At 37.6% G+C, this 19,884-nt stretch overlaps 1 protein-coding gene across 1 annotated transcript; it reads right to left on the bottom strand.

The window, feature by feature from the left end:
* Positions 1-1,295: 1,295 nt before the first annotated feature.
* LOC129875914 (E3 ubiquitin-protein ligase RING1-like) lies at positions 1,296-19,453 on the bottom strand. The gene is made up of 2 exons (XM_055951151.1): positions 18,352-19,453; positions 1,296-1,510 (listed from the first exon to the last, which is right to left on the bottom strand). Exon 1 carries the CDS (start codon positions 19,279-19,281, stop codon positions 18,406-18,408), a length of 876 nt encoding a protein of 291 aa, XP_055807126.1. The 5' UTR covers positions 19,282-19,453; the 3' UTR covers positions 1,296-1,510; positions 18,352-18,405.
* Positions 19,454-19,884: the final 431 nt, after the last annotated feature.

Genomic DNA, 19,884 nt, shown 5'->3' with positions numbered 1-19,884 from the left:
TCATAATAAATCTATCCATCTTGAAAATACAATTCAAAAAATGATTACACAGCATTATAAAAGGTATGGATGATCCATCAAAGTTATGTATCTCCTCAACCTTTTTGTCTGTTGTATCATTTAGCAGATACATTGAAAATTCAGGCCCTTGTTTCTTCACCTCAACGTGCAGTTTTACTCCTATGTCATTCATAATAATTATTAGAGATGAATTACAGTATGATGTACCAAATCTTCAATTTTTTACTCAACTCATCGATCTCTAATTCAACTGCATTGACTAAGTTGAGATTCACAAAAACGATATTTTGACCAACAACAATTTCATCATTTTTGTATCGTTCATAACTCACATCACTTTTTGAGATTTCGACAAGATTGACATGTTCATGTTATATCAATACAATTTGTCAACAATTTTAATTCAAAAATTAAGTGTTTTTGGAAGAAAAGGAAGAAGAATTTTGAACTTTGAATTGTACTAGCATGTTTTAATTTGCCAGTGATTGAATCTCATTGCTGATAAAAATTTTCCATAATTTATGCTTTCTTGATTTACTTTTTTTCTTTTTAAACGTTACAAAATATTCAATTAACAGATCTTCCGTTAATTTGTTTTTTACCGCAATAGCATAAAAGACATCACTATGTATTAAGGAAGATGACTTATGTATCCGAATTTCTCAAAAATTAAGGAATTTTTATAATTTAAAAACAAATAAAGATAGAATGTAATTAACTCTTAACACTATAAAATTTATATAAGTTATACTATAATTTTTGGCAGAATAACCAATGATGGTCGGCATTCGACAAACATGATGGAACAGCACCAAGAGAAACTGCCGCCACCAAGTTCACCTAAATAACACACCGACGATGGTGACCCCATCGTTTTTTTAGGAATGAAAAGGATGGCTATTCAAAATTATGGAAAGAACACTCACTGATCGGGAAGGCATAATACATAACTGTGTCCTTAAACTTGATCTCAACTGACATTTATGCCTTACAATTTTGAGTGTGCACAAATAGACACTTAAACTTATATAAAACTAAACAATTAGATACACCATTCTACATGATATAATACAAATCAGTTTGAGTATATATCACTTGAATTATAATGTAGAACACATATTTACTTGTTTAACTTTGTACAAGTTTAAGTGTCTATTAATACATATTTATATATTATGCCTACCTAGAAAATATTTATGTATTATGCCTACCTAGAAAGATTAGAGCACACAAGACCCCACTGGGGTGGGCAAGGGGAATGCATGCATATCCACTTCAACCAAAATTTGAGAATATTATTATTGCTTGTAGAGGTATCACAATAGACTACTATTTTCACAAGCAACACATGATATTGCCATAACAAAAGTTTGATTATTGGCAGAAGCGTGGTTATGAATCATGATTTACAATTCACCAGACGATTTATGGCAAAATTATTCTCTTGGATATTCCTAATTAGTAGTAACAAGTAACAACTATACAGTACCTGCAAAATGAAATATAATAATAAGAAAAAGGAGTCAAAATCAATAAAATACATTATAAACAAAATCAGTGCATCGGTGATATAGAAATCTCGGATATGCGTTTCAGCTCAAACAAAATGTCACTTAAGAGATCAAAATAAACAGACCCAACGAAGTATTCCATATTTGATTTTCCAAAGTCCCACTAGTAGCCCATAAAATCCCTTCCTAAAACATGATCTTACTGAAGGTAACACAGGCAACAGTCTAAAAGATTAACCCTTCAAACGATCATCTGATATATACACGTTATTAATGCATAATAATATTAATAAGCAATATTCTCTTTGATTTCATTGTCTTATCCTTTAAACCTTTAGGCAGTAAAAAAGCAGTAACATTCTATTGTTCTTTAATCCACCAATTTCTTAATGGATATATATCACCTTCAAGGATATCGTTGGGAAGGATAAGTCAAAAGTTTGCAACTTACCTGCATAAGTTTCTCGCGTTACTTGTCCGAGTCATTACAGCTGCTGCAGTATGCAGCCATGAAGAAACCTATGTCTCAAACCTAATACAGGCCTAGAAGTGAAGTGCAATTCAATCGTCCTAACCAAGCCCCAACTTGGTATTATATAATTATGAACAGAAAAATTGAAAAGATAAATTTAAACAATGTCTGCCCAGTATGTTCGATTAAATTGTCATGAGCAATTTTCTAATTTTGACCTAACTGATCCATGCAATCCATGAATAAAGACGCCAAAGAAAGACACTTAGAAGAGTAAAGACATTGCGAGTACACCAGAGATCACTCAAGAAAACTGTTGTAATATGGAATAATCCAAATTTTAGAAGGACGTGACAAGACCTTCTGAGACTCTTAAGGAGTAAACCGCAGAAGAGACAGCTCTTCAGTCGTGGAAAATTTGACTTCCTTAGATCCAATGTTAATGACATCATTTAACCAACTGATCAGCAAAGGTTCTCGTGATGGTATGCAAGAAGGAACCGAGTCAAAGGGGCAATGCTGTTTTTTTTGTAGGAGGAAGAAGAATGGCAAAGAAGACCCTAACAAGGATATTGAACTTTGCTTACCTATGAGAAGCCACTGTAAAGAAGCACACCTGTTGAACTCTACCCTGCCAAACAGCAAAGTTACATGCACAAACTCCCGTAGCCCCTCAAGGAAAAGAACTTTATTCAAGTTCCTCATTCGTTTTTGAGATTAGGTGTCCTTATTACAACAATAACAACATACCTGGTGGATCCCACAAGTGACATCTGGGGAGAGTAGAGTGTACGCAAACCTTAACACTACCTCGTGGAGGTAGAGAGGTTTTTTCCGAAACTGGGAAGCTTGCATGCCTAGGGATCTAGCTCAGCTAACTTTTAGAAACTTAACTCTTCGACAACTATGGTGAGAAATCAAATGTCCTTTGGAAATAAAAATCTCATGCCATACCCATCACAAACTACCCTCAAGAAAATCTTACAGAATCTTATTGACTTGCACAACCTGGCTAGTGTATTGTTTTTTTTTTTTTGCAAAATAAATATGGTACCCTTCAACCTATAATTGATGTTGGCATTACAGCCAACTTCCTGCTAAGAATGCATATGCAACTAAGCAATCCTAGTAACAGGCAATTATGTCCTAAAAAACTGTTACAACAACCCTCAAGCTTGTGCAACCTCCTCTGCAGGTTATTTTAGCCAAATTTCTAGGATTCCAGTTGATGAATCTGTAACGAGATATTGCCTACAATTCTAGGAAATATTTGTTTTTGTATCAACTACGACGTCGGAATAATTAAAATATTGTTTGAACATGTTAATACTTATATAACATGGTTCAGAAGTGCATTAATGGAGTGATTATTTTTATGTTGAAAGTGGATGATGAATCTAAAAAACAAAAGAGGAAAGGAATGAAATAAGCAGCTGCCGTGAATATATATAGCAGCTAAAGAGCAAGTATTAAAATCCTATGCTATGATATTCCATGGCAAAAAAATTGGGAATTTAAAATAGAAGTTTTTCCCACTAAGTGGGTCCAGGACAAAGGTAGTAACTATTGGCATTAAAAGAAAGCCTCTTCATCCTTACAATGAGCAACAAAACCCACAACTCTCGTGTCTAGCGGTAGTCCTTCAGGGAACGTTGGCCAAGAATCCATTTCAATGCCAACCAAGGTAAGTTTGGTCCTATATTTTGTGTTGGTTGGAGTTAACATTTGTATTAATACCATTACACTTTTGGATTTACTAGATTATATCAAGAACATCAAGGATCTTTAAAAAAATCCCTAAAGTTGAAATTTAGGGTTTTCTTCAAGAAGGTAATTTCAACACTTTTGAACAAAAAGTGTGAGTTATTTACGAGTATTTATGGCTGTGAAAGATATTATCTGAGTTGGGTTGTGGTTGGGGTAACCATAAGAGAAAACTTCTAACTCGATATTAATGAAAGTTATGAAATTGGTGAAGGAGATGATGAATAATGCCTATGGGTTTTAAAAAAGTGGATGTATACAGCTCAAATGAATATATTAAAAAATGTTGAAATTATTTAATGTGATTAATCAAGACATCGCCTAGAGTGAATGAAAATGGAATTTTCGAAAATTTAGATGAAGTGTGAAATACTTAGTTGACTAAATTGATATTGTTGCAAGACGTTAATAGTTATGAGGTATGCCGGGCTTCTAGCTACTTGTATGTTTTTAAAAACAACTTCATTACTTGAATGATAATGTTAATGAGATCTCATGCATATGTGGGACAAGCTAGCATGGTTTACTCCTTAGTTGGGATTAAGAATAATAATATGCTTGATCGGCCAAGTTTGGAAGTTATAAAATCATTTGAAGCTTTTTAAATGATTCTTGGAGTAATTGCGCAATGCACTATATTATGTACTTGATATTTTGTTACTTGTTGATTACAAATTAATAGTTTACTTTTGATGGACTTGTTGGAATCACTCTCTTGATTTGCATTATACAAGTGAAACTGTCAACTTGATTCAGTGAAAGTGATTCTGCCAAAGGCCATGACTTGAGAAAATGAAAGTAACAAGATTTCTACAAAAATTTGATATTGATTTGCTCATCCGGTCGACGGAATGACCGTACCCGTGTGTTCTACACCTGGTGTATCTTTGCTCATTTGGTTGAGGGGATGACCGGGCCTGTGGATTTTATAGCCCAATGTACCACAGCCTGCCTATCTGGCGGGGAGAGTACGTTGGGCCTCACAAATAGAATCCCGAGTGTACAACGCATATGGATACGAGACTTGAGATATGGACATTGAAATTGTGGAATAACATGACACTTGATAGGGTTCAGAAAGATCTAAACATGTTTTACATGATTGGTGCTTCTTCCATGCTTTGATAAATCAAATTTTGATTTAGTTTACCTCTCATGTATTTATAAATTATGTTCATGTTATATGCATTGATGAATTAAACTGTGTATATAATCCACCTCTCATGCAATTAAATATTTGTACAACTCTTGCCCTATTACGGGTGGTGACTATGATGCCTATCTGAGTATTCTAATACCCAGGCATCATTTGTTTAAATGGTGTTAGGTCTAGCAGACGATCAGGTGCAAGGTGGTCAGTGTACGGGGTAGGATTCTTGCAGATTCATACTTTTGGTGAGCCCACATTTAAGATCGTGCCATTGTGTGATTCACATTGTTATATTTTCATTTTGTATAGGACGAGCTAGTCTCGTAACTTTATTAATTCATTCATAATTTTATAGAGAAACCATAGATGTACTTGTATTATATTTGGGTTATGGATTCCCATTTGGATTTGCAAATAACAATTTTATTTTATGACTTGGTTGACGAGTATGTTGATTTGATATTATTCGCTTAGACTTGCTCACTAAATATTGAGGTTAATTAATTAAATTGATGTATATAGGTATGAAATAGGTACTCACTACACTAAATAGGTTTGCTCGGTGCAAGTTGGCAGGCATACGCGTGTCATGCCACGTTTTCTCCCATTTTGGGGCGTGAGAAACATCGTATATTGAAGTTAATTAATTGAATTGTGGTATATGGATATGAAGTGGGCAGTCACTACACTAAATCGGTTCACTCTGTGCCATGGCAGGCATCGGATGTTGTCCATGTATCCTCCCATTTTGGGTCATGATGGGTTCGATCAAAATGAGAATCAACAAATTCGAGTCCACATTGTTCACAAGATTTAGGGTGTTGATTTTCATATCCAATTACTGGATACTTGATGGTCCACTTTTTTCAAGGTTGACAGTTTTGGTCCATTTTAAATTGTTTTTACTCTCCAGGGGAGAAATTCTAAGGCTGCTCTGGCCGGAATTCTCAAATATCTATGGGAAGACAGGATTTTTTTTATAATGCAGGGTTTAAATTCTCTGACATTATAAGGAGATATTCAGATTCAGAATTATGGTTCAACTGGATCGAGCGCAGTAGATATTTAATGAGCCAAGTTACTATTAGCATTAATGTCATGAAGTGGTTGGTGTTCGTCTTCAAAGAAGCTACAGAAGAAAAGAGGAAGACAATAAAGATATGGAACATGAAAGACCACTTTTCAGAGTTTTTTGTACTCTCATATTTAATGAAAGTGGTAGGTACATAAGCTTCAAAGTCATTCTAGGGGGAGGTAAATCTATCATTACTACACCAGAGGATCCTCAATTACCAGTTGACGAGGTTGTTCAAGACACAAACAATTCAGAATGGATTCAACAACACATCATCAAACTAAGTGCAGAATTGGGTGTAGATCTTAAAGGGTGCAATGAGAACTATTAGACAATCAGATGAACAAGGAGGAGCAAGCCATTGTAAAAAAAGAAGGGGGTGAATGAATTGAAAGGGTTAGAGCTTGATGTTAAATTCTGGAGTTATGGTTCAAATAGTAGGGGCGACACCTGGCAATACAAGATCAATGTAGTTGGAAAGAGTGCCTTGGAATGTTAGTGGGCTAAATTGTGGCAGAAAGACAAAGCTAATTAGACACATTCTATCTACATGGAAAGTTGATGTAGTGTGTCTAGAAAATAGAGCTAACGGGCATATTACAAAGATACTGAAGGAAGTTTGGGGGGAACAATTGGATTAACCATGTCCGATTGGAAGCTAGTGGGTCTAGGGGTGACATTGTTATAATGTGGAATAAAAGGGAATGGGAGATTCATTACAAAAGTGAACTGCTTTACCTGGCTTCTCGTTAAAGAAGTGGTATTGACACATGAGAATTTGAATCAGAGAGGCGTTCATCTATATTCTAGATGGGTTTTATGTGGGGAACAAGCGGAGACAATCAACCATAGTTGTTTATATTGTATGTGAACAAACCGGTTGTGGAAGATATTCATTTATCTTAGGAAGACTAAATGGGAGAGGCTAGGGAACATAATAGGATTGCTAAACTGCTGGAACAAGGATGGCAATACAGCCAAAAAGGAAGGATGGAGGAAGATTGTCCCTGCATGCATTTCGTGGACAATGTGGAAAGAAAAGAATAAGAGATGTTTTGAAGACAAGCAGAGCAACTTGTAGGAGCTTAAAATGAATTGTTTAGCTCTGTTCTACTTTTGGTGTAAACAGAAATTAATAGCTCAAACAAAAGATATTTTTGATGTTTTAGACTATTAATAGACCAACAAATAGATGTTCAAGTCGTAAGTTGTAATACTTTTTAAGAGGGACTACATATTATGATGTAGAATACCTGTGGATATATAGATTACGGCTACCATTCTCAAAAAAAAATCTACAAATACAAATTCCGCTTTCGAATTTTTGAAATTGGATTTATACTTTCTTTTTAAAAACTTTTAGAGTTATAAAATGTTTCTTTTTGAACTTTCCAAAAAAAATTCGAGTTCCTGCCATAAATTAGCCCTCCCCATAGGTTCATTTTTGAGAATTAGTATTGTTGTATTCTTCAGCATTGGGAATGCTGGCCACCATCAAAAACATGTTACAAAGAAAGTAGACTCTAGCTTTACAAAGCTCTTAGAAATTCTACTAACTCCTCTATTTCCTCTATACAGTTTTGTTTACACCAAAAAAAATGAAGTCACCATACAATTCCATTTGACATCATGGACTGATCTGATCTTGTCTACAAAACACCTTCTATTTCTCTCCCTCAAAACTGACCATCATATGCAAGAGGGCATTATCCTCCATTTTTTTGACTTTTACTTCCACCTCTTTTCATCCAACAACTCATTAGATCAGTTGTATGTTCAGGCATTGTCCACACTGTCATTGTGAGACTGGAAAATACGTTCCACAATTGGGCAGTGAATTTACAGTGTAGGAACAAGTGATTGTTCGTCTCCCCAGCCTCATTGCACAAAAAACATCTAGTCACCACAACTCTCCCCTTCTTTTGTAACACTTCTTGAGTAAGGCATGCCTTTTTTACCACTATCCATGTGAAGCATTTCACTTTTAGGGGCTATGTTCTTCCAGACATTTCTCCATATCTTCAACTCTTCCTCCTACATAATGTCATTCTCCCTCTTGTATAGCTTATTTATTGTGAAACTTCCTCCTGAACATTGTCTCCATCTAAGTCTGTCAGGCTCCATTGTTGTCACACCAAAAGTATCTATTGCTTTTAGCAAGTCAACAACTCTTTCTACCTCCCAGTCATTTCAGTGCCTTCCGAAGTTAAGATCCCGACCTTGAGGGACCAACAATCAGACACAACAATTTCATGATTGCTAGATAGTAACATGAGATCTGAAAATTTATCCAGCAATTGTACTTCCCCCATCCCAGTGTTATCAAAGGCGAAAAGCGCAAAAAGAAGCTCTATGATTCGTTGGGGCTTTAAGCGCAAAGCGCAAATAAAGTGTGGCCTTTAATGAAAAGAGGCGCAAAAGGAGAAAAAAAATACAAATATATATGTTTAGTCCAAGATTAATAATTATAAACATGAATGAAATACATATGAACAAGGAAATTGAAAAAAGATTAAGATAAAGTGAAATATCAATTCTTTAGTGTCACCTCTTCAGAAGAGGTTCATTGGCAAGGAAATATGTGCCTTAGAACCATGATGACAACAATGAAGTGCACATAAAGCGAGGTGAAGTGCTCAACACGTTTTGAGCCTCGCTTCAGGGCTTAAGCACGCCTTTGACAACACTGCCCTATCCTACAATGGTACTTCCCCTCTCCAGTTATCCTTCCAAGGACTGTTCTGTCCAAACCTGTGAACAATTACTTCCTTCCAGAGGAAAGTTTCTTCATCACAGAATCTCCAAAGCCATTTCATCAAAAGGCAATTGTTTTGAATTTCTAGATTTTTTATTCCTAGTCCTCCTTGTCCTTTTCTTAATTGAGTGACCTCTCACTCAACTAGATTATAACCCCTCCCCCCTCTTTGTTGCCTTTCCACAAAAAATTTCTTAGTTTATCTAGCTTCTTCACTACACTGGCAGGAGTAGAGAGCCCAATACTTAGTTTATTAGTGTGACTCTTCCCCCCTAAAGACAAATATTGTGCTTTCCACTGCGCTAGTCTCGTTTCAACCTTTCTATAATGTTGTCACATATCTCTACTTCTTTGTTTTTCCTGTGTAGTGGCATACCCAAATACACAATGGGCAAAATGTCCACTTCACACCCCAACACACAAGCCAAAGACCGAGCATTTGTTACCTCTTTGATAGGGAAGATACTACTTTTCCTCCCATTCAACTTTAGACCAGAAACGGCTTCAAATACCACCAACATGGCTCTGAAATATCTCCAAACCACCCTCCCCTATTCTAAAACTCTTTATCCAATTGTTGTGAATTGTTATTCTTTAAAGCCCTCAACTTCTAGCCACCAATTTTCAAATTTAAAATATGTTGTGCCAACTCCAGTCCCCACATGTGAGAAGGATAGGGTTGTGATCCGACCCTACTCTTGGAAGAAGAGTCTGCCTGACCTAAAGGAAAGCATCCTCCCAATCCGCTGAGTATAGAAATTTGTCAATCCTTGAAGCACTATTGTGATTTCCCCCCTTCTCCATGTAAAAGACCCTCTAAATAGAGGAGGATCCACTGGCTCCAAGTTACTAATGGACTCTGAAAATTCTACCATTGCTCCAGAGATTCTGTGGCAGATTGATCTCTCTTTGACAAATCTAGTAACATTGAAATCCCCACACACCGCCCAAGGCCCCTCAAAACTGTTTCTATTCACTTCAAGTTCATCCCACAGCTCCCCTCTCACTACTCTATTACAATCAGCATAAACTGCACACAGGTGCTAGGTTAACTCATGACTGATTCCAGCAAACTTACAAGTGACCACTTGACTAGCAACATTCACCGGTTTCCCCTTCCCTCCCCATAGGTTCTTTTCTCAAAGAATACAACAACAACAACAACAACAACCCAGTGAAATCCCACAACGTGGGGTCTGGGGAGGGTAAAGTGTACGCAGACTTTACTCCTACCAAGGTAGGACGGCTGTTTCCGAGAGACCCTCGGTTCAATAGAGGCATAAAAAGAGGTCAGATAAGGTTAAGAAGATCAAAGCGATATGGGGAAGCAAATAACGACAACGACACAGATAAAATAGAGTAATCAAAGTACAGAAAGTAATAGATAATAACAGAAGTCAGAGCACAAGAAATTATAATGCACTAATGTGCCTTCTAATACGGAAGAATAACGAGACTATGTACTAGCCTTCTACCCTAATATAGGTCCTCCACACCCTCCTATCTAAGGTCATGTCCTCCGTAAGCTGTAACTGCGCCATGTCCTGTTTAATCACCTCTCCCCAATATTTCTTCGGCCTACCCCTACCTCTTCTGAAATCATCCATGGCCAACCTCTCACACCTCCGCATTGGGGCATCTGTGTCTCTCCTCTTCACATGCTCAAACCATCTCAGTCGCATTTGCCGCATCTTGTCTTCCACCAAGGCCACTCCTACCTTGTCCTGAATAATCTCATTTCTAATCTTGTCGCTCCTGGTATGCCCACACATCCATCTCAACATTCTCATTTCGGCAACTTTCATCTCTTGAACGTGAGAGACCTTAACTGGCCAACATTCCATCCCACATAACATAGCCGATCTAACCACCACTTTGTAGAACTTGTCATTAAGTTGTGGTGGCACCTTCTTGTCGCATAGCACACCGGAAGCGAGCCTCCATTTCATCCACCCTGCCCCAGTACGATGTGTGACATCATCGTCAATCTCCCCGCTGCCTTGCATGATAGACCCAAGGTACTTGAAACTACTTTTCTTTTGAATGACCTGGTCACCAAGCCTAACTTCCGCGCCAACCTCCTGAGGTGTCTCACTGAACTTGCACTCTAAATACTCTGTCTTGGTCCTACTCAGCTTAAACCCTTTAGACTCCAAGATATGTCTCCAATCCTCCAGCTTCGTGTTAACTCCGCTACGAGTCTCATCGATCAGGACTATGTCGTTTGCGAAAAACATACACCATGGCACCTCACCTTGAATTTGTAGTGTCAATCCATCCATCACCAAGGTAAATAAAAACAGACTAAGAGTTGATCCTTGATGCAAGCCCATCACAACTGGAAAGTGCTCTAAGTCCCCACCTACTATCTTTACCCTGGTTTTGGCACCCTCATACATGTCCTTGATCACCCTAATGTATGCCACAGGTACACCTTTAGCCCCCAAACATCTCCATAGTATCTCTCGTAGAACTTTATCATAAGCCTTTTTTAGGTCGATGAATACCATATGCAAGTCCCTCTTCCTCTCCCTATACTGCTCCACCAGTCTCCTCATAAGATAGATGGCTTCTGTAGTTGAGCGTCCCAACATAAATCCGAACTGGTTCTCTGAAATAGACACGCCTCTCCTCACCCTCATCTCCACCACTCTTTTCCACACTTTCATAGTATGGCTTAGAAGTTTAATACCTCTATAATTGTTGCAACTCTGGATATCCCCCTTGTTTTTGTATAGAGGGATCATTACGCTCGACCTCCATTCTTCAGGCATCATTGTCGTCTTAAAGATGACATTAAATAACCTACTCAGCCACTCCAAACCTACCGAGCTCGCGCTTTTCTAAAATTCCCCAGGAATCTCGTCAGGTCCGGTCGATCTTCCCCAGCGCATCCTACGCACAGCACCCTTAACCTCTTCGACCATAATACTCCTGCAACACCCAAAATCGTGACACCTCACTGTATGTTCCAAATGTCCCAACACAATCTCTCTGTCCCCTTTTTCATTCAAGAGTTTATGAAAGTATGACTGTCATCTCTGTTTAATGAGGGTCTCCTCTACCAATACTTTTCCATGCTCGTCCTTAATGTACTTCACTTGATCCACATCACGTGCCCTTCTCTCCCGCGCCCTGGCTAGCCTGAACAATTTCCTATCCCTCCTTTCTCTTCTAGTTCAGCATAAAGGCGTTCAAAAGCTGCCGTTTTTGCCATCGAAACCACCGACTTCGCCTCCTTCCTTGCTATCTTATAAAGTTCCCTATTCGTCCACTTCTCCACCTCATCCTTGCTTTCTATCAGCTTTGCATATGTCATCTTCTTTGCTTCCACCTTTCCTTGCACTTCTTCATTCCATCACCAGTCCCTTCGATGCCGACCACGGCTACCTGTCAAGACTCCCAACACTTCCCTTGCTACAACCCTAATACAACTAGTCGTCCTATCCCACATACTGTTTGCATCCCCACTACTATCTCAGATCCCCATATCCTTCAATTTCTCTCCCATCTTCAAGGAACTAGCCATGGTCAAACTCCCCCATCTGATCCTAGATCGGTCATCCCCAACCCTCTTCCTCCTCGTCATCTTGATCCCTAAATCCATCACCAAGAGTTTATGTCAGGTTGTAAGGTTGTCGATCGAAATGACCTTAGAGTCTTTGCACAGACCTTTATCATCCTTCCTAAGGAGTAAAAAATCTATCTGAGTCTTAGCCACCGAACTACGGAAGGTTACCAAGTGGTCCTCCTTCTTTGGGAAACTCGAATTGACTATCACCAACCCAAAAGCTCTTGCGAAATTCAAAAATGAAACTCCTCCATTTCTGTCCACGAAGCCAAAACCTTCATGCACATCATCATACCCTTCCAAAATAGACTCGATGTGCCCATTGAAATCCCCCCACCGAAAAGCTTCTCAGTAGACGGTATGCCTCCCACTAACTCGTCCAAATTCTCTCAAAAGGGCATCTTATCCTCTTCACCTAAGCCCGCTTGTGGCGCATAAGCACTAATAATGTTCAACGTGATCCCTTCAACAACCACCTTAATCGACATCATCCTATCAGTGACTCTCCTAACATCCACCATCTGATCTCTTAAATCACTATCTACTAAAATGTCTACCCCATTCCTATACTTCGATCTACCAGAGAACCAAAGCTTATACCCGTCTACCTCCTTAGCTTTAGAACCTACTCATTTGGTCTTTTGGACACAAGCTATATTAATCTTCCTCTTCTTTAGAATCTTAACTAGCTTTATGGATTTTCCTGTTAACGTCCCAATGTTCCAAGAACCTACTCTCAGTCTAGACGCTTCTTTAACCCACTTACCCCTCCTTACCCTCATCCCCGTCCCCATCTCCGTCCCTGAGCGAAAACATGACCCTAGTCTACCATCACTACCCAAAGCCACGAAAACGCGTATGAACTAATAAATTATTCAAAGGTCTAAAGTCAGCAAAATGTAACTACAACTGTATGAGCAAAGAATAGATATGGAAAGATATGAAAATCGAAAGTACCAACTCCAGTTGAAATGAACCTGATTGCCACCGGAAAACACTTTTCACGTCTCTCAAAGAATAAGGAAATATAATATATGTGAAATTAACGATGAAATTAATCTTTGATTTGGAATTTTAAAAAAGATAATGAATGGCTCTTATGTATGACTTCATGAAGTGCTTCTTTTGGAGTTAAACTTGTGTATCTAAGGAATCGAAGAACTTTTGTATCTTTTATAAGGAATCCGAGGAATGTGCGGCGGATTTCTTCGAGCCAGAGGATGGAGAAACACTTAGATACGATAACAACTATTTACCCCACAAGTTATTTTCGCCAAACTATGTAACATGGAGAAATACTGGATATAATAACCACTAATACGCCTCACTTCCAAATAAGTAGGGGATGGAGAAATACTTAGCGGCCATTTGGACATAAGAATTGTTGGAATTTGGAAAAAAAATAGTATTTGTTTTCAAGTTGAAAATGATATTTGGAAATTGGAGTTGTGTACACCCAAGGGTGTGGCTTAGCAGTCAATAAAGTGGTTGAAACCCTGAGGTCTCAGATCCAAAACTAAGTGGAGATAGAAAAAACATTAGGTGATTCTTCTCATCTATCCTAGCCTTGATGGACAGAGTTACCTAGTACATGTTGCTAGTGGGAGGTGATAGGTATATTGTGGAATTATTTGAGGTGAGTGAAAGTTGGCCCGGACACCACGGTCATCATTAAAAAAATGGAAAAATCTATGTTTGGACATGAATTCTAATTGTAGTAATTTTGTGAGTGATTTGAAGTGAATTGTGAAAACAACTTTTTGGAGTATTCTGAGCCAGCCTGTCTTTCAATAGAAACTATTGATTCAAATTGAAGTTGAATTCAAGAAAATTATAACAAGTCTATGTCCAAGTTTTCCAGAATAATATTCCGAGAAAAGGTGAAAACGATGTCAAACGGGCACTTAAATAACAGGAAAAAAATTGTCAACATCCATATCATTGATGACTTTGGCAAGCTTTTGTGGAGAGAGAATCTGTTGGTTTGAAACAGCAAAAACAAAACAAATTTCAGAAAATTCAATTGCCAGACCTCTTAGGTATCTGATCAACTTATGTATCTTCTTTGACTGTGTGTGCTTAGCGAGATGCCAAGGAAAGAAGACTATTGGTAAAAAAAGGTCTCATAGTTGAATTGATAGGTTTTTGACACAAAAAAATATCATAATTGTGAAAACTGAAGTACAAGTGCTTATTTGATATTGTTCATACTTAGTATCCACAAAGAGCTTTTGAATGCTGAATTATTAATAAAATTAAATGTGTCATGCCTAGGAATGTCAATGATATGAAGCACACTGACATGGAAAATTTTCTTTGAAGTGTGTCAAACACAAAGAAGAAACTTCCTCCAATTCTAAGCGTTTGGCATGAAGCCAAGAAGTCTACTTATGACCTTTGATTAGCATCTTCTGACACGTGAGAAATCTGTGACTAAGATTTCTCCAAGGAAAGGTTGATGAAGCTTTTCGTATGAATATCCAGGAAAAGAAATTTCAAGGGATGCTGAATGTTGAAGAGTGAATTACTTTTTTAGTGTCTTTAAATTTCATCGTCTAACATCAGAGATTGAAATTAAATATTAATTTATGAGCTTTGTAAAGCATAGCCGATCCCAAGTGGATAAAAAAGGAGGGCTCCAGAAACTTCAAAAAAATAAACAGAGGGGGTTTCTGGCATGTGGACGACAGTCACCATAAAGATAGTCTATATAGAATGAATCCTCTAAATACAGGGTAGAAATGTAAAGGCTTCATATAGTGACCAACTAATCTCCAAATGAAACATAGTTGAATGATTGACTGATTGCTGTATTTTAATGACTATTCCACAGTATTTGACGTTGTCTCACTTATTTAAGCTTTCCTAGGATAAAATGCCTTATAGAGTATCCAAAGTAGTATCAAGAAAGTTGCTATGAACCTGACCAATCTTTTGACTTAATAACGTATCTAGAAATAGCATCTTGTTCTTTTAAATAACGCATAATTATAATTTATATGCAGTCCTCAATTATAATTGGTCACCAGTTCATGATTTTTAATCCATGGAGCAAAAGTGTAAAACACAGCTTTTCAAGAGACTTATCCTTCTTTTCATTTTTTTTGGTAAACAGAGCCCGTGTTTTTAAAAGAAAAAAAACACAAGAGATAAGGTCCTTAGGATTTGAAGAGAAAAACGAGAAGTGAAGTGCACAATTGCAAAAAAAAAAAATTAAAAATAGAAAGCACATATGAATTTAGTACTATAATAATCAAATTGCAATTAAAATACTAATTTCAACATCCAATATACAATAATGCCTATCTTTATCAAACTCAATGTTGAGACCCAAAGAAATAACCAATGTATGTTTAGATCACTTAATGAGTCATTGTTTGAAGCACACACTTGATTGAAGCGCATATCTTCACCTATGAAGTGATTACCCTCACTTTGCATCGCTTCAAGCGACAAAACAATGACTTCTAATAACACCAACCAGAGCAATGAAAATGGATTAGAAAGATCCTTGAGTTTCATGGACTTCTTTGAAAACATTTTTTGCTTAGAAAATATAACACCCCCTTGGTACATTTATACTCGTGAAGAAAACGTAACTCTTCATGAAAAGTTTACCTTTTAAACCCTAAGGGATTGTTTGATAGCTGATTGAGAGGAGAGTTATGCAAGTATTAATCCTACAGAAGTAATACCATGTTTGGCAGTTGGTTAGGAGTTGGCAGGTTAGGAGGTAAGCTATTTATATATAAAATTAATAAGGTTTTTGGTTTACAAATTAGAATCCTGCATAACTAATACATGTATAAGTTATAAGGGAATCTAGATATTATTTCATGTTGGAGAGAAGGTGGAATAACTAATACATGAATAATGAAACCCTACATAACTAATCTCGACATAAAATAATACATAGATTCTCTCATAACTAATCCATGTATTACCAATACATACTTAAGTCTAACCAATTACCAAACGACCCCAAGTTATATTCTTTTTTTCTCGTAAAGGAGCAAAAAATGAATTTGGATTAGATCGAGGATAGGATGCAAAAGAATTCTACCTACTAGGGCTCAGCATCGGCTATGAGCTTTTGGGAGGTAGGTGCATTAAAAAAAAGTATTTTTCACAGCACCACAAAGAAAGGAATGTATTCTCACTCATCAAAATAAGTATAGTAATGCAACTCTTTGTAGGAACTTGAATTGGAGTTTGAAGAGTAACTGAACAGTGAGTCCAAACAATGACTGGAAATACACCCATTAAGACAGACCAGAGAATAAGACATTTCTGGAACAGTTACTGGAAATTCAAACGTTAATAGGAGGGATCAATACCCAATATCTGATACCATGAAAAAGGAAAATCAAAAAAGAAGTTGTGCAGAATATTTTTCTTGAAAAGGAAGTTTAATTAATAGCCCAAGGTATGGTCGGAAGAATTGCTGCAAGAATGGATACCTGAGAGGCATGAAAAGTAAGATAATGACATGATGGAAATGTTTGGCTTGACAAGCAGTTTCAAATGGAAGCTATTAAGGTCTTTTCCCAGATCATAGACACTGATACAAACCAGAAAAGTTAGAACTTGTTACCAGCAATTAAAAAATTAAACTGGTAGCTTTTCTAACTGGCCATGGAAAACCATCTGGGAAAACAGAGCACCCCTAAAGGTGGACAGTTTCACATGGTTGGTGGCACACAGAGCTTGCCTTACTAAAAACAACCTTCAGAAAAAGGGGATCAATATCTGCAACAGGTGCCCTTTATGTGAAAAATAGAATGAGGATATCAATCATCAGGTGGCATTTTGTTCTGAACATTATAGTGGTTAGCTGGGCAATGCCTATGATAACTACTGAACTCATAAAATATTGGTACTTAAAAGGGATGGGGAAGTACAAGCAAAGGGGCAGCCCAGTGCACTGAAGCTCCCGCTATGCGCAGGATCCGGAGAAGGACCCGACCACAAGGGTCTATTGTACGCAGCCTTACCTTACATTTCTGCCAGAGGCTGCTCTTTAATTCAATACTTTTACCAATAAAAAGGGAGAGAAAACTCTTGTTTAAATTAATTGATAACAAAATATAACATGGCTTCTTATATAATGGCTTAACTGTATGAATATAAGGAAATTTCAGACTACATAGAGTAAGGAAAGTTTAGACTAATGAAACTTCCCTAATTACCACGATTCCTATTTATGACACAAACATAAGAATGTATCATATTACAACCTAGATACATTTTAACACAAACAACATTAGTTATCTTGACTTTCAACAATTATTAATGTACTTAAGGTTGGATTAGTATTTCAAAACACAAGCTCTCACAGAGTAAGAGCTCTACATACTTCGAAGAATAAGAAATGGATATCTCCACAACTTGCCAAATAACAGCTTATGAATATACAATCCATAGCTATTGTAAGTCCCTTATTTACTTCTAGAAAACATGTTAACTATAGAAAATCTCGATGCATGCAGTCCTAACTATAATCCATTTCTATACCCCTAATTGGATAAGGATAAATTTATCAGAACAAAAACATGGCACTGAACCACTTCCTCTGGTTTCCTGATTATACATGCCAAGCTACTCACCTTTGGTAGATTAGTTTCAAATAATTTGCTATCACCCATATACCAACTTTTTATAGTTTCCATTATTCATAGGTCCTCATTACCAAAGGATAGAAATGTCGCATTCTCGAATACTATAAGTGTAACCAACCATAGATGCAGAGTTGATGCACAATTGAAACATAATAAGGATATGTCTCACTTACATATGTGCATGCCTATATTCAGAAGCAGAAAATGCTAGTACTTCATCTGTCCACATAGGCTAGAAGTAATTTACAGCAGGTTAATTGCAAGATATAGTAATCATAACCAATAAGACCACAAAGAGAATCCACATAAATCAACTTTATAATAAGAAAAACATCACATAGAACGTACAGTCAACATTGCACTATGAATCCAAAAGACATAAGAAACAAGTCTGCAGAAAACAATCTAGCATACCTTAACACTGCTTAAAGAAGAAGGCCAACTTCAAGATTTGACAAGAGTATACCCTTAACCATCAATGCTGTTACCACTCCCACCTACTTCATCTTCGCTGTCACATTCCAGCTGCCAATTCGGCCAACTTGATACGGTCTCCACACTATTAGCCCTCGTAACAACCCCAACTCCTTGACCAGCCTGGCCAATTTGAGTAGGCGAAAGCAGAAACTCCAAACTGTCACCCCTAGTCGTATCCTCCCTGTCCAGCTGATGCCTCCTCGCAACACGTCTAAGTGTGCGCCTAAACCCAAGCAAATCGTCTTGCTCACCCAGAAACTCTTCCAAACTCATTGCCGCTACAAAATTCTGACGTCTACGGCAAACTTCATCTTCCTCCGTGGGTAACTGGAACCTACAAACTGGACAGGAATTGTTCATTTCTAACCACGGCAAAATACAATCAGAATGATACATGTGTTTGCAGGGCAACATTTTGACTTGCATGTCGAGTAAAAATTGGTCTTTACAAACAGCACAAGGAATAACCGGATCATTTTCAAGCATAGAAGAGCTAATTTGAAGTATTTCAAGTGACTCCACAGCTGATCTGGAAGCCGAGTTGTTGTGAGGATTGTCGGTGGGAGCGTCGTTAGTGGTGGTGAGATGGCGGATTAGACGGTGGAGATAAGGACTATTGAGGAGGAAGTTGTCGTCGGAGGGAGTGAAAGTGGTGGGGGGTTCAATGTCGGAGGTGGGGTTGGGTAAATTTGGAAATTGGGGAAGAAGGGTAGGGGTAATAGAGTCCATATGCTCGAGGAAATCGGAATGGCAGTGAGGGCAACGAGGATTTGTGGGGGGTGGGTGGAGGAGGAAGACGCTCATGTCGCATTCGTGACACCAAAAGGTGTGCTGGCGCTGTGGCGGAGTAGCGATGGTGGTGGACATTTGGTGTGAGTGGGAAAAGGGATGGAATATTAGTGCGCACTTTTTTTGTGATGTGAAACACAAAAGCTATTGCGTTTGGTTTTGTTCATAAGAGGAAGGAACGGAAATGAGGGAGAAGACAGTGGGCCACACCGGTCGTGGCCTTTTTGGTCTCTTGCTCTCTCTTCTTTCGACTCATAGAAAGGGGTAAAAATCAATCCAACGAAAAATTGAACCAATAAAGAGAAAAAATTTATACTTTGTGTGGGTATTGGGATAAAATTGTGATAAAATTTCATAAATGGTCATGTAACATCCTCTAAAAAAAATTGTATATGATGTTTCAATTCTCGATGAAAATGATATCGCTTCTGTATTTTGGGCATAACTTATAATAAGATTGTTCAAATTAGGTGATTCAAATTTCTAAATAATCCGAACATCATTACCTACGATTTTTGTACCATATTTTAAGTTTCGGAGGTTAAGTAGGTTAAATAAATTAATTGTTGCAATACATGGGTATTGTGACGAAATGAAGTGTATGTAGAAGAAAAATCATATCTCACTGTAGGATACTCCAAATCGGATGATTCTTGAACAACATGAAAGCATACTTCTAGA

Source organism: Solanum dulcamara, chromosome 12 (genome assembly GCF_947179165.1).
Source record: "Solanum dulcamara chromosome 12, daSolDulc1.2, whole genome shotgun sequence".
NCBI classification, from domain to species: domain Eukaryota; kingdom Viridiplantae; phylum Streptophyta; class Magnoliopsida; order Solanales; family Solanaceae; genus Solanum; species Solanum dulcamara.
The sequence above is the reverse complement of the archived record's forward strand: the minus strand, read 5'-3'. Positions and strand labels throughout refer to the sequence as shown.

What these genes read in the sequence shown, in the direction of transcription:
- LOC129875914 (XM_055951151.1), bottom strand. Translation starts at nt 19,281, where the DNA reads ATGTCCACCACCATCGCTACTCCGCCACAGCGCCAGCACACCTTTTGG.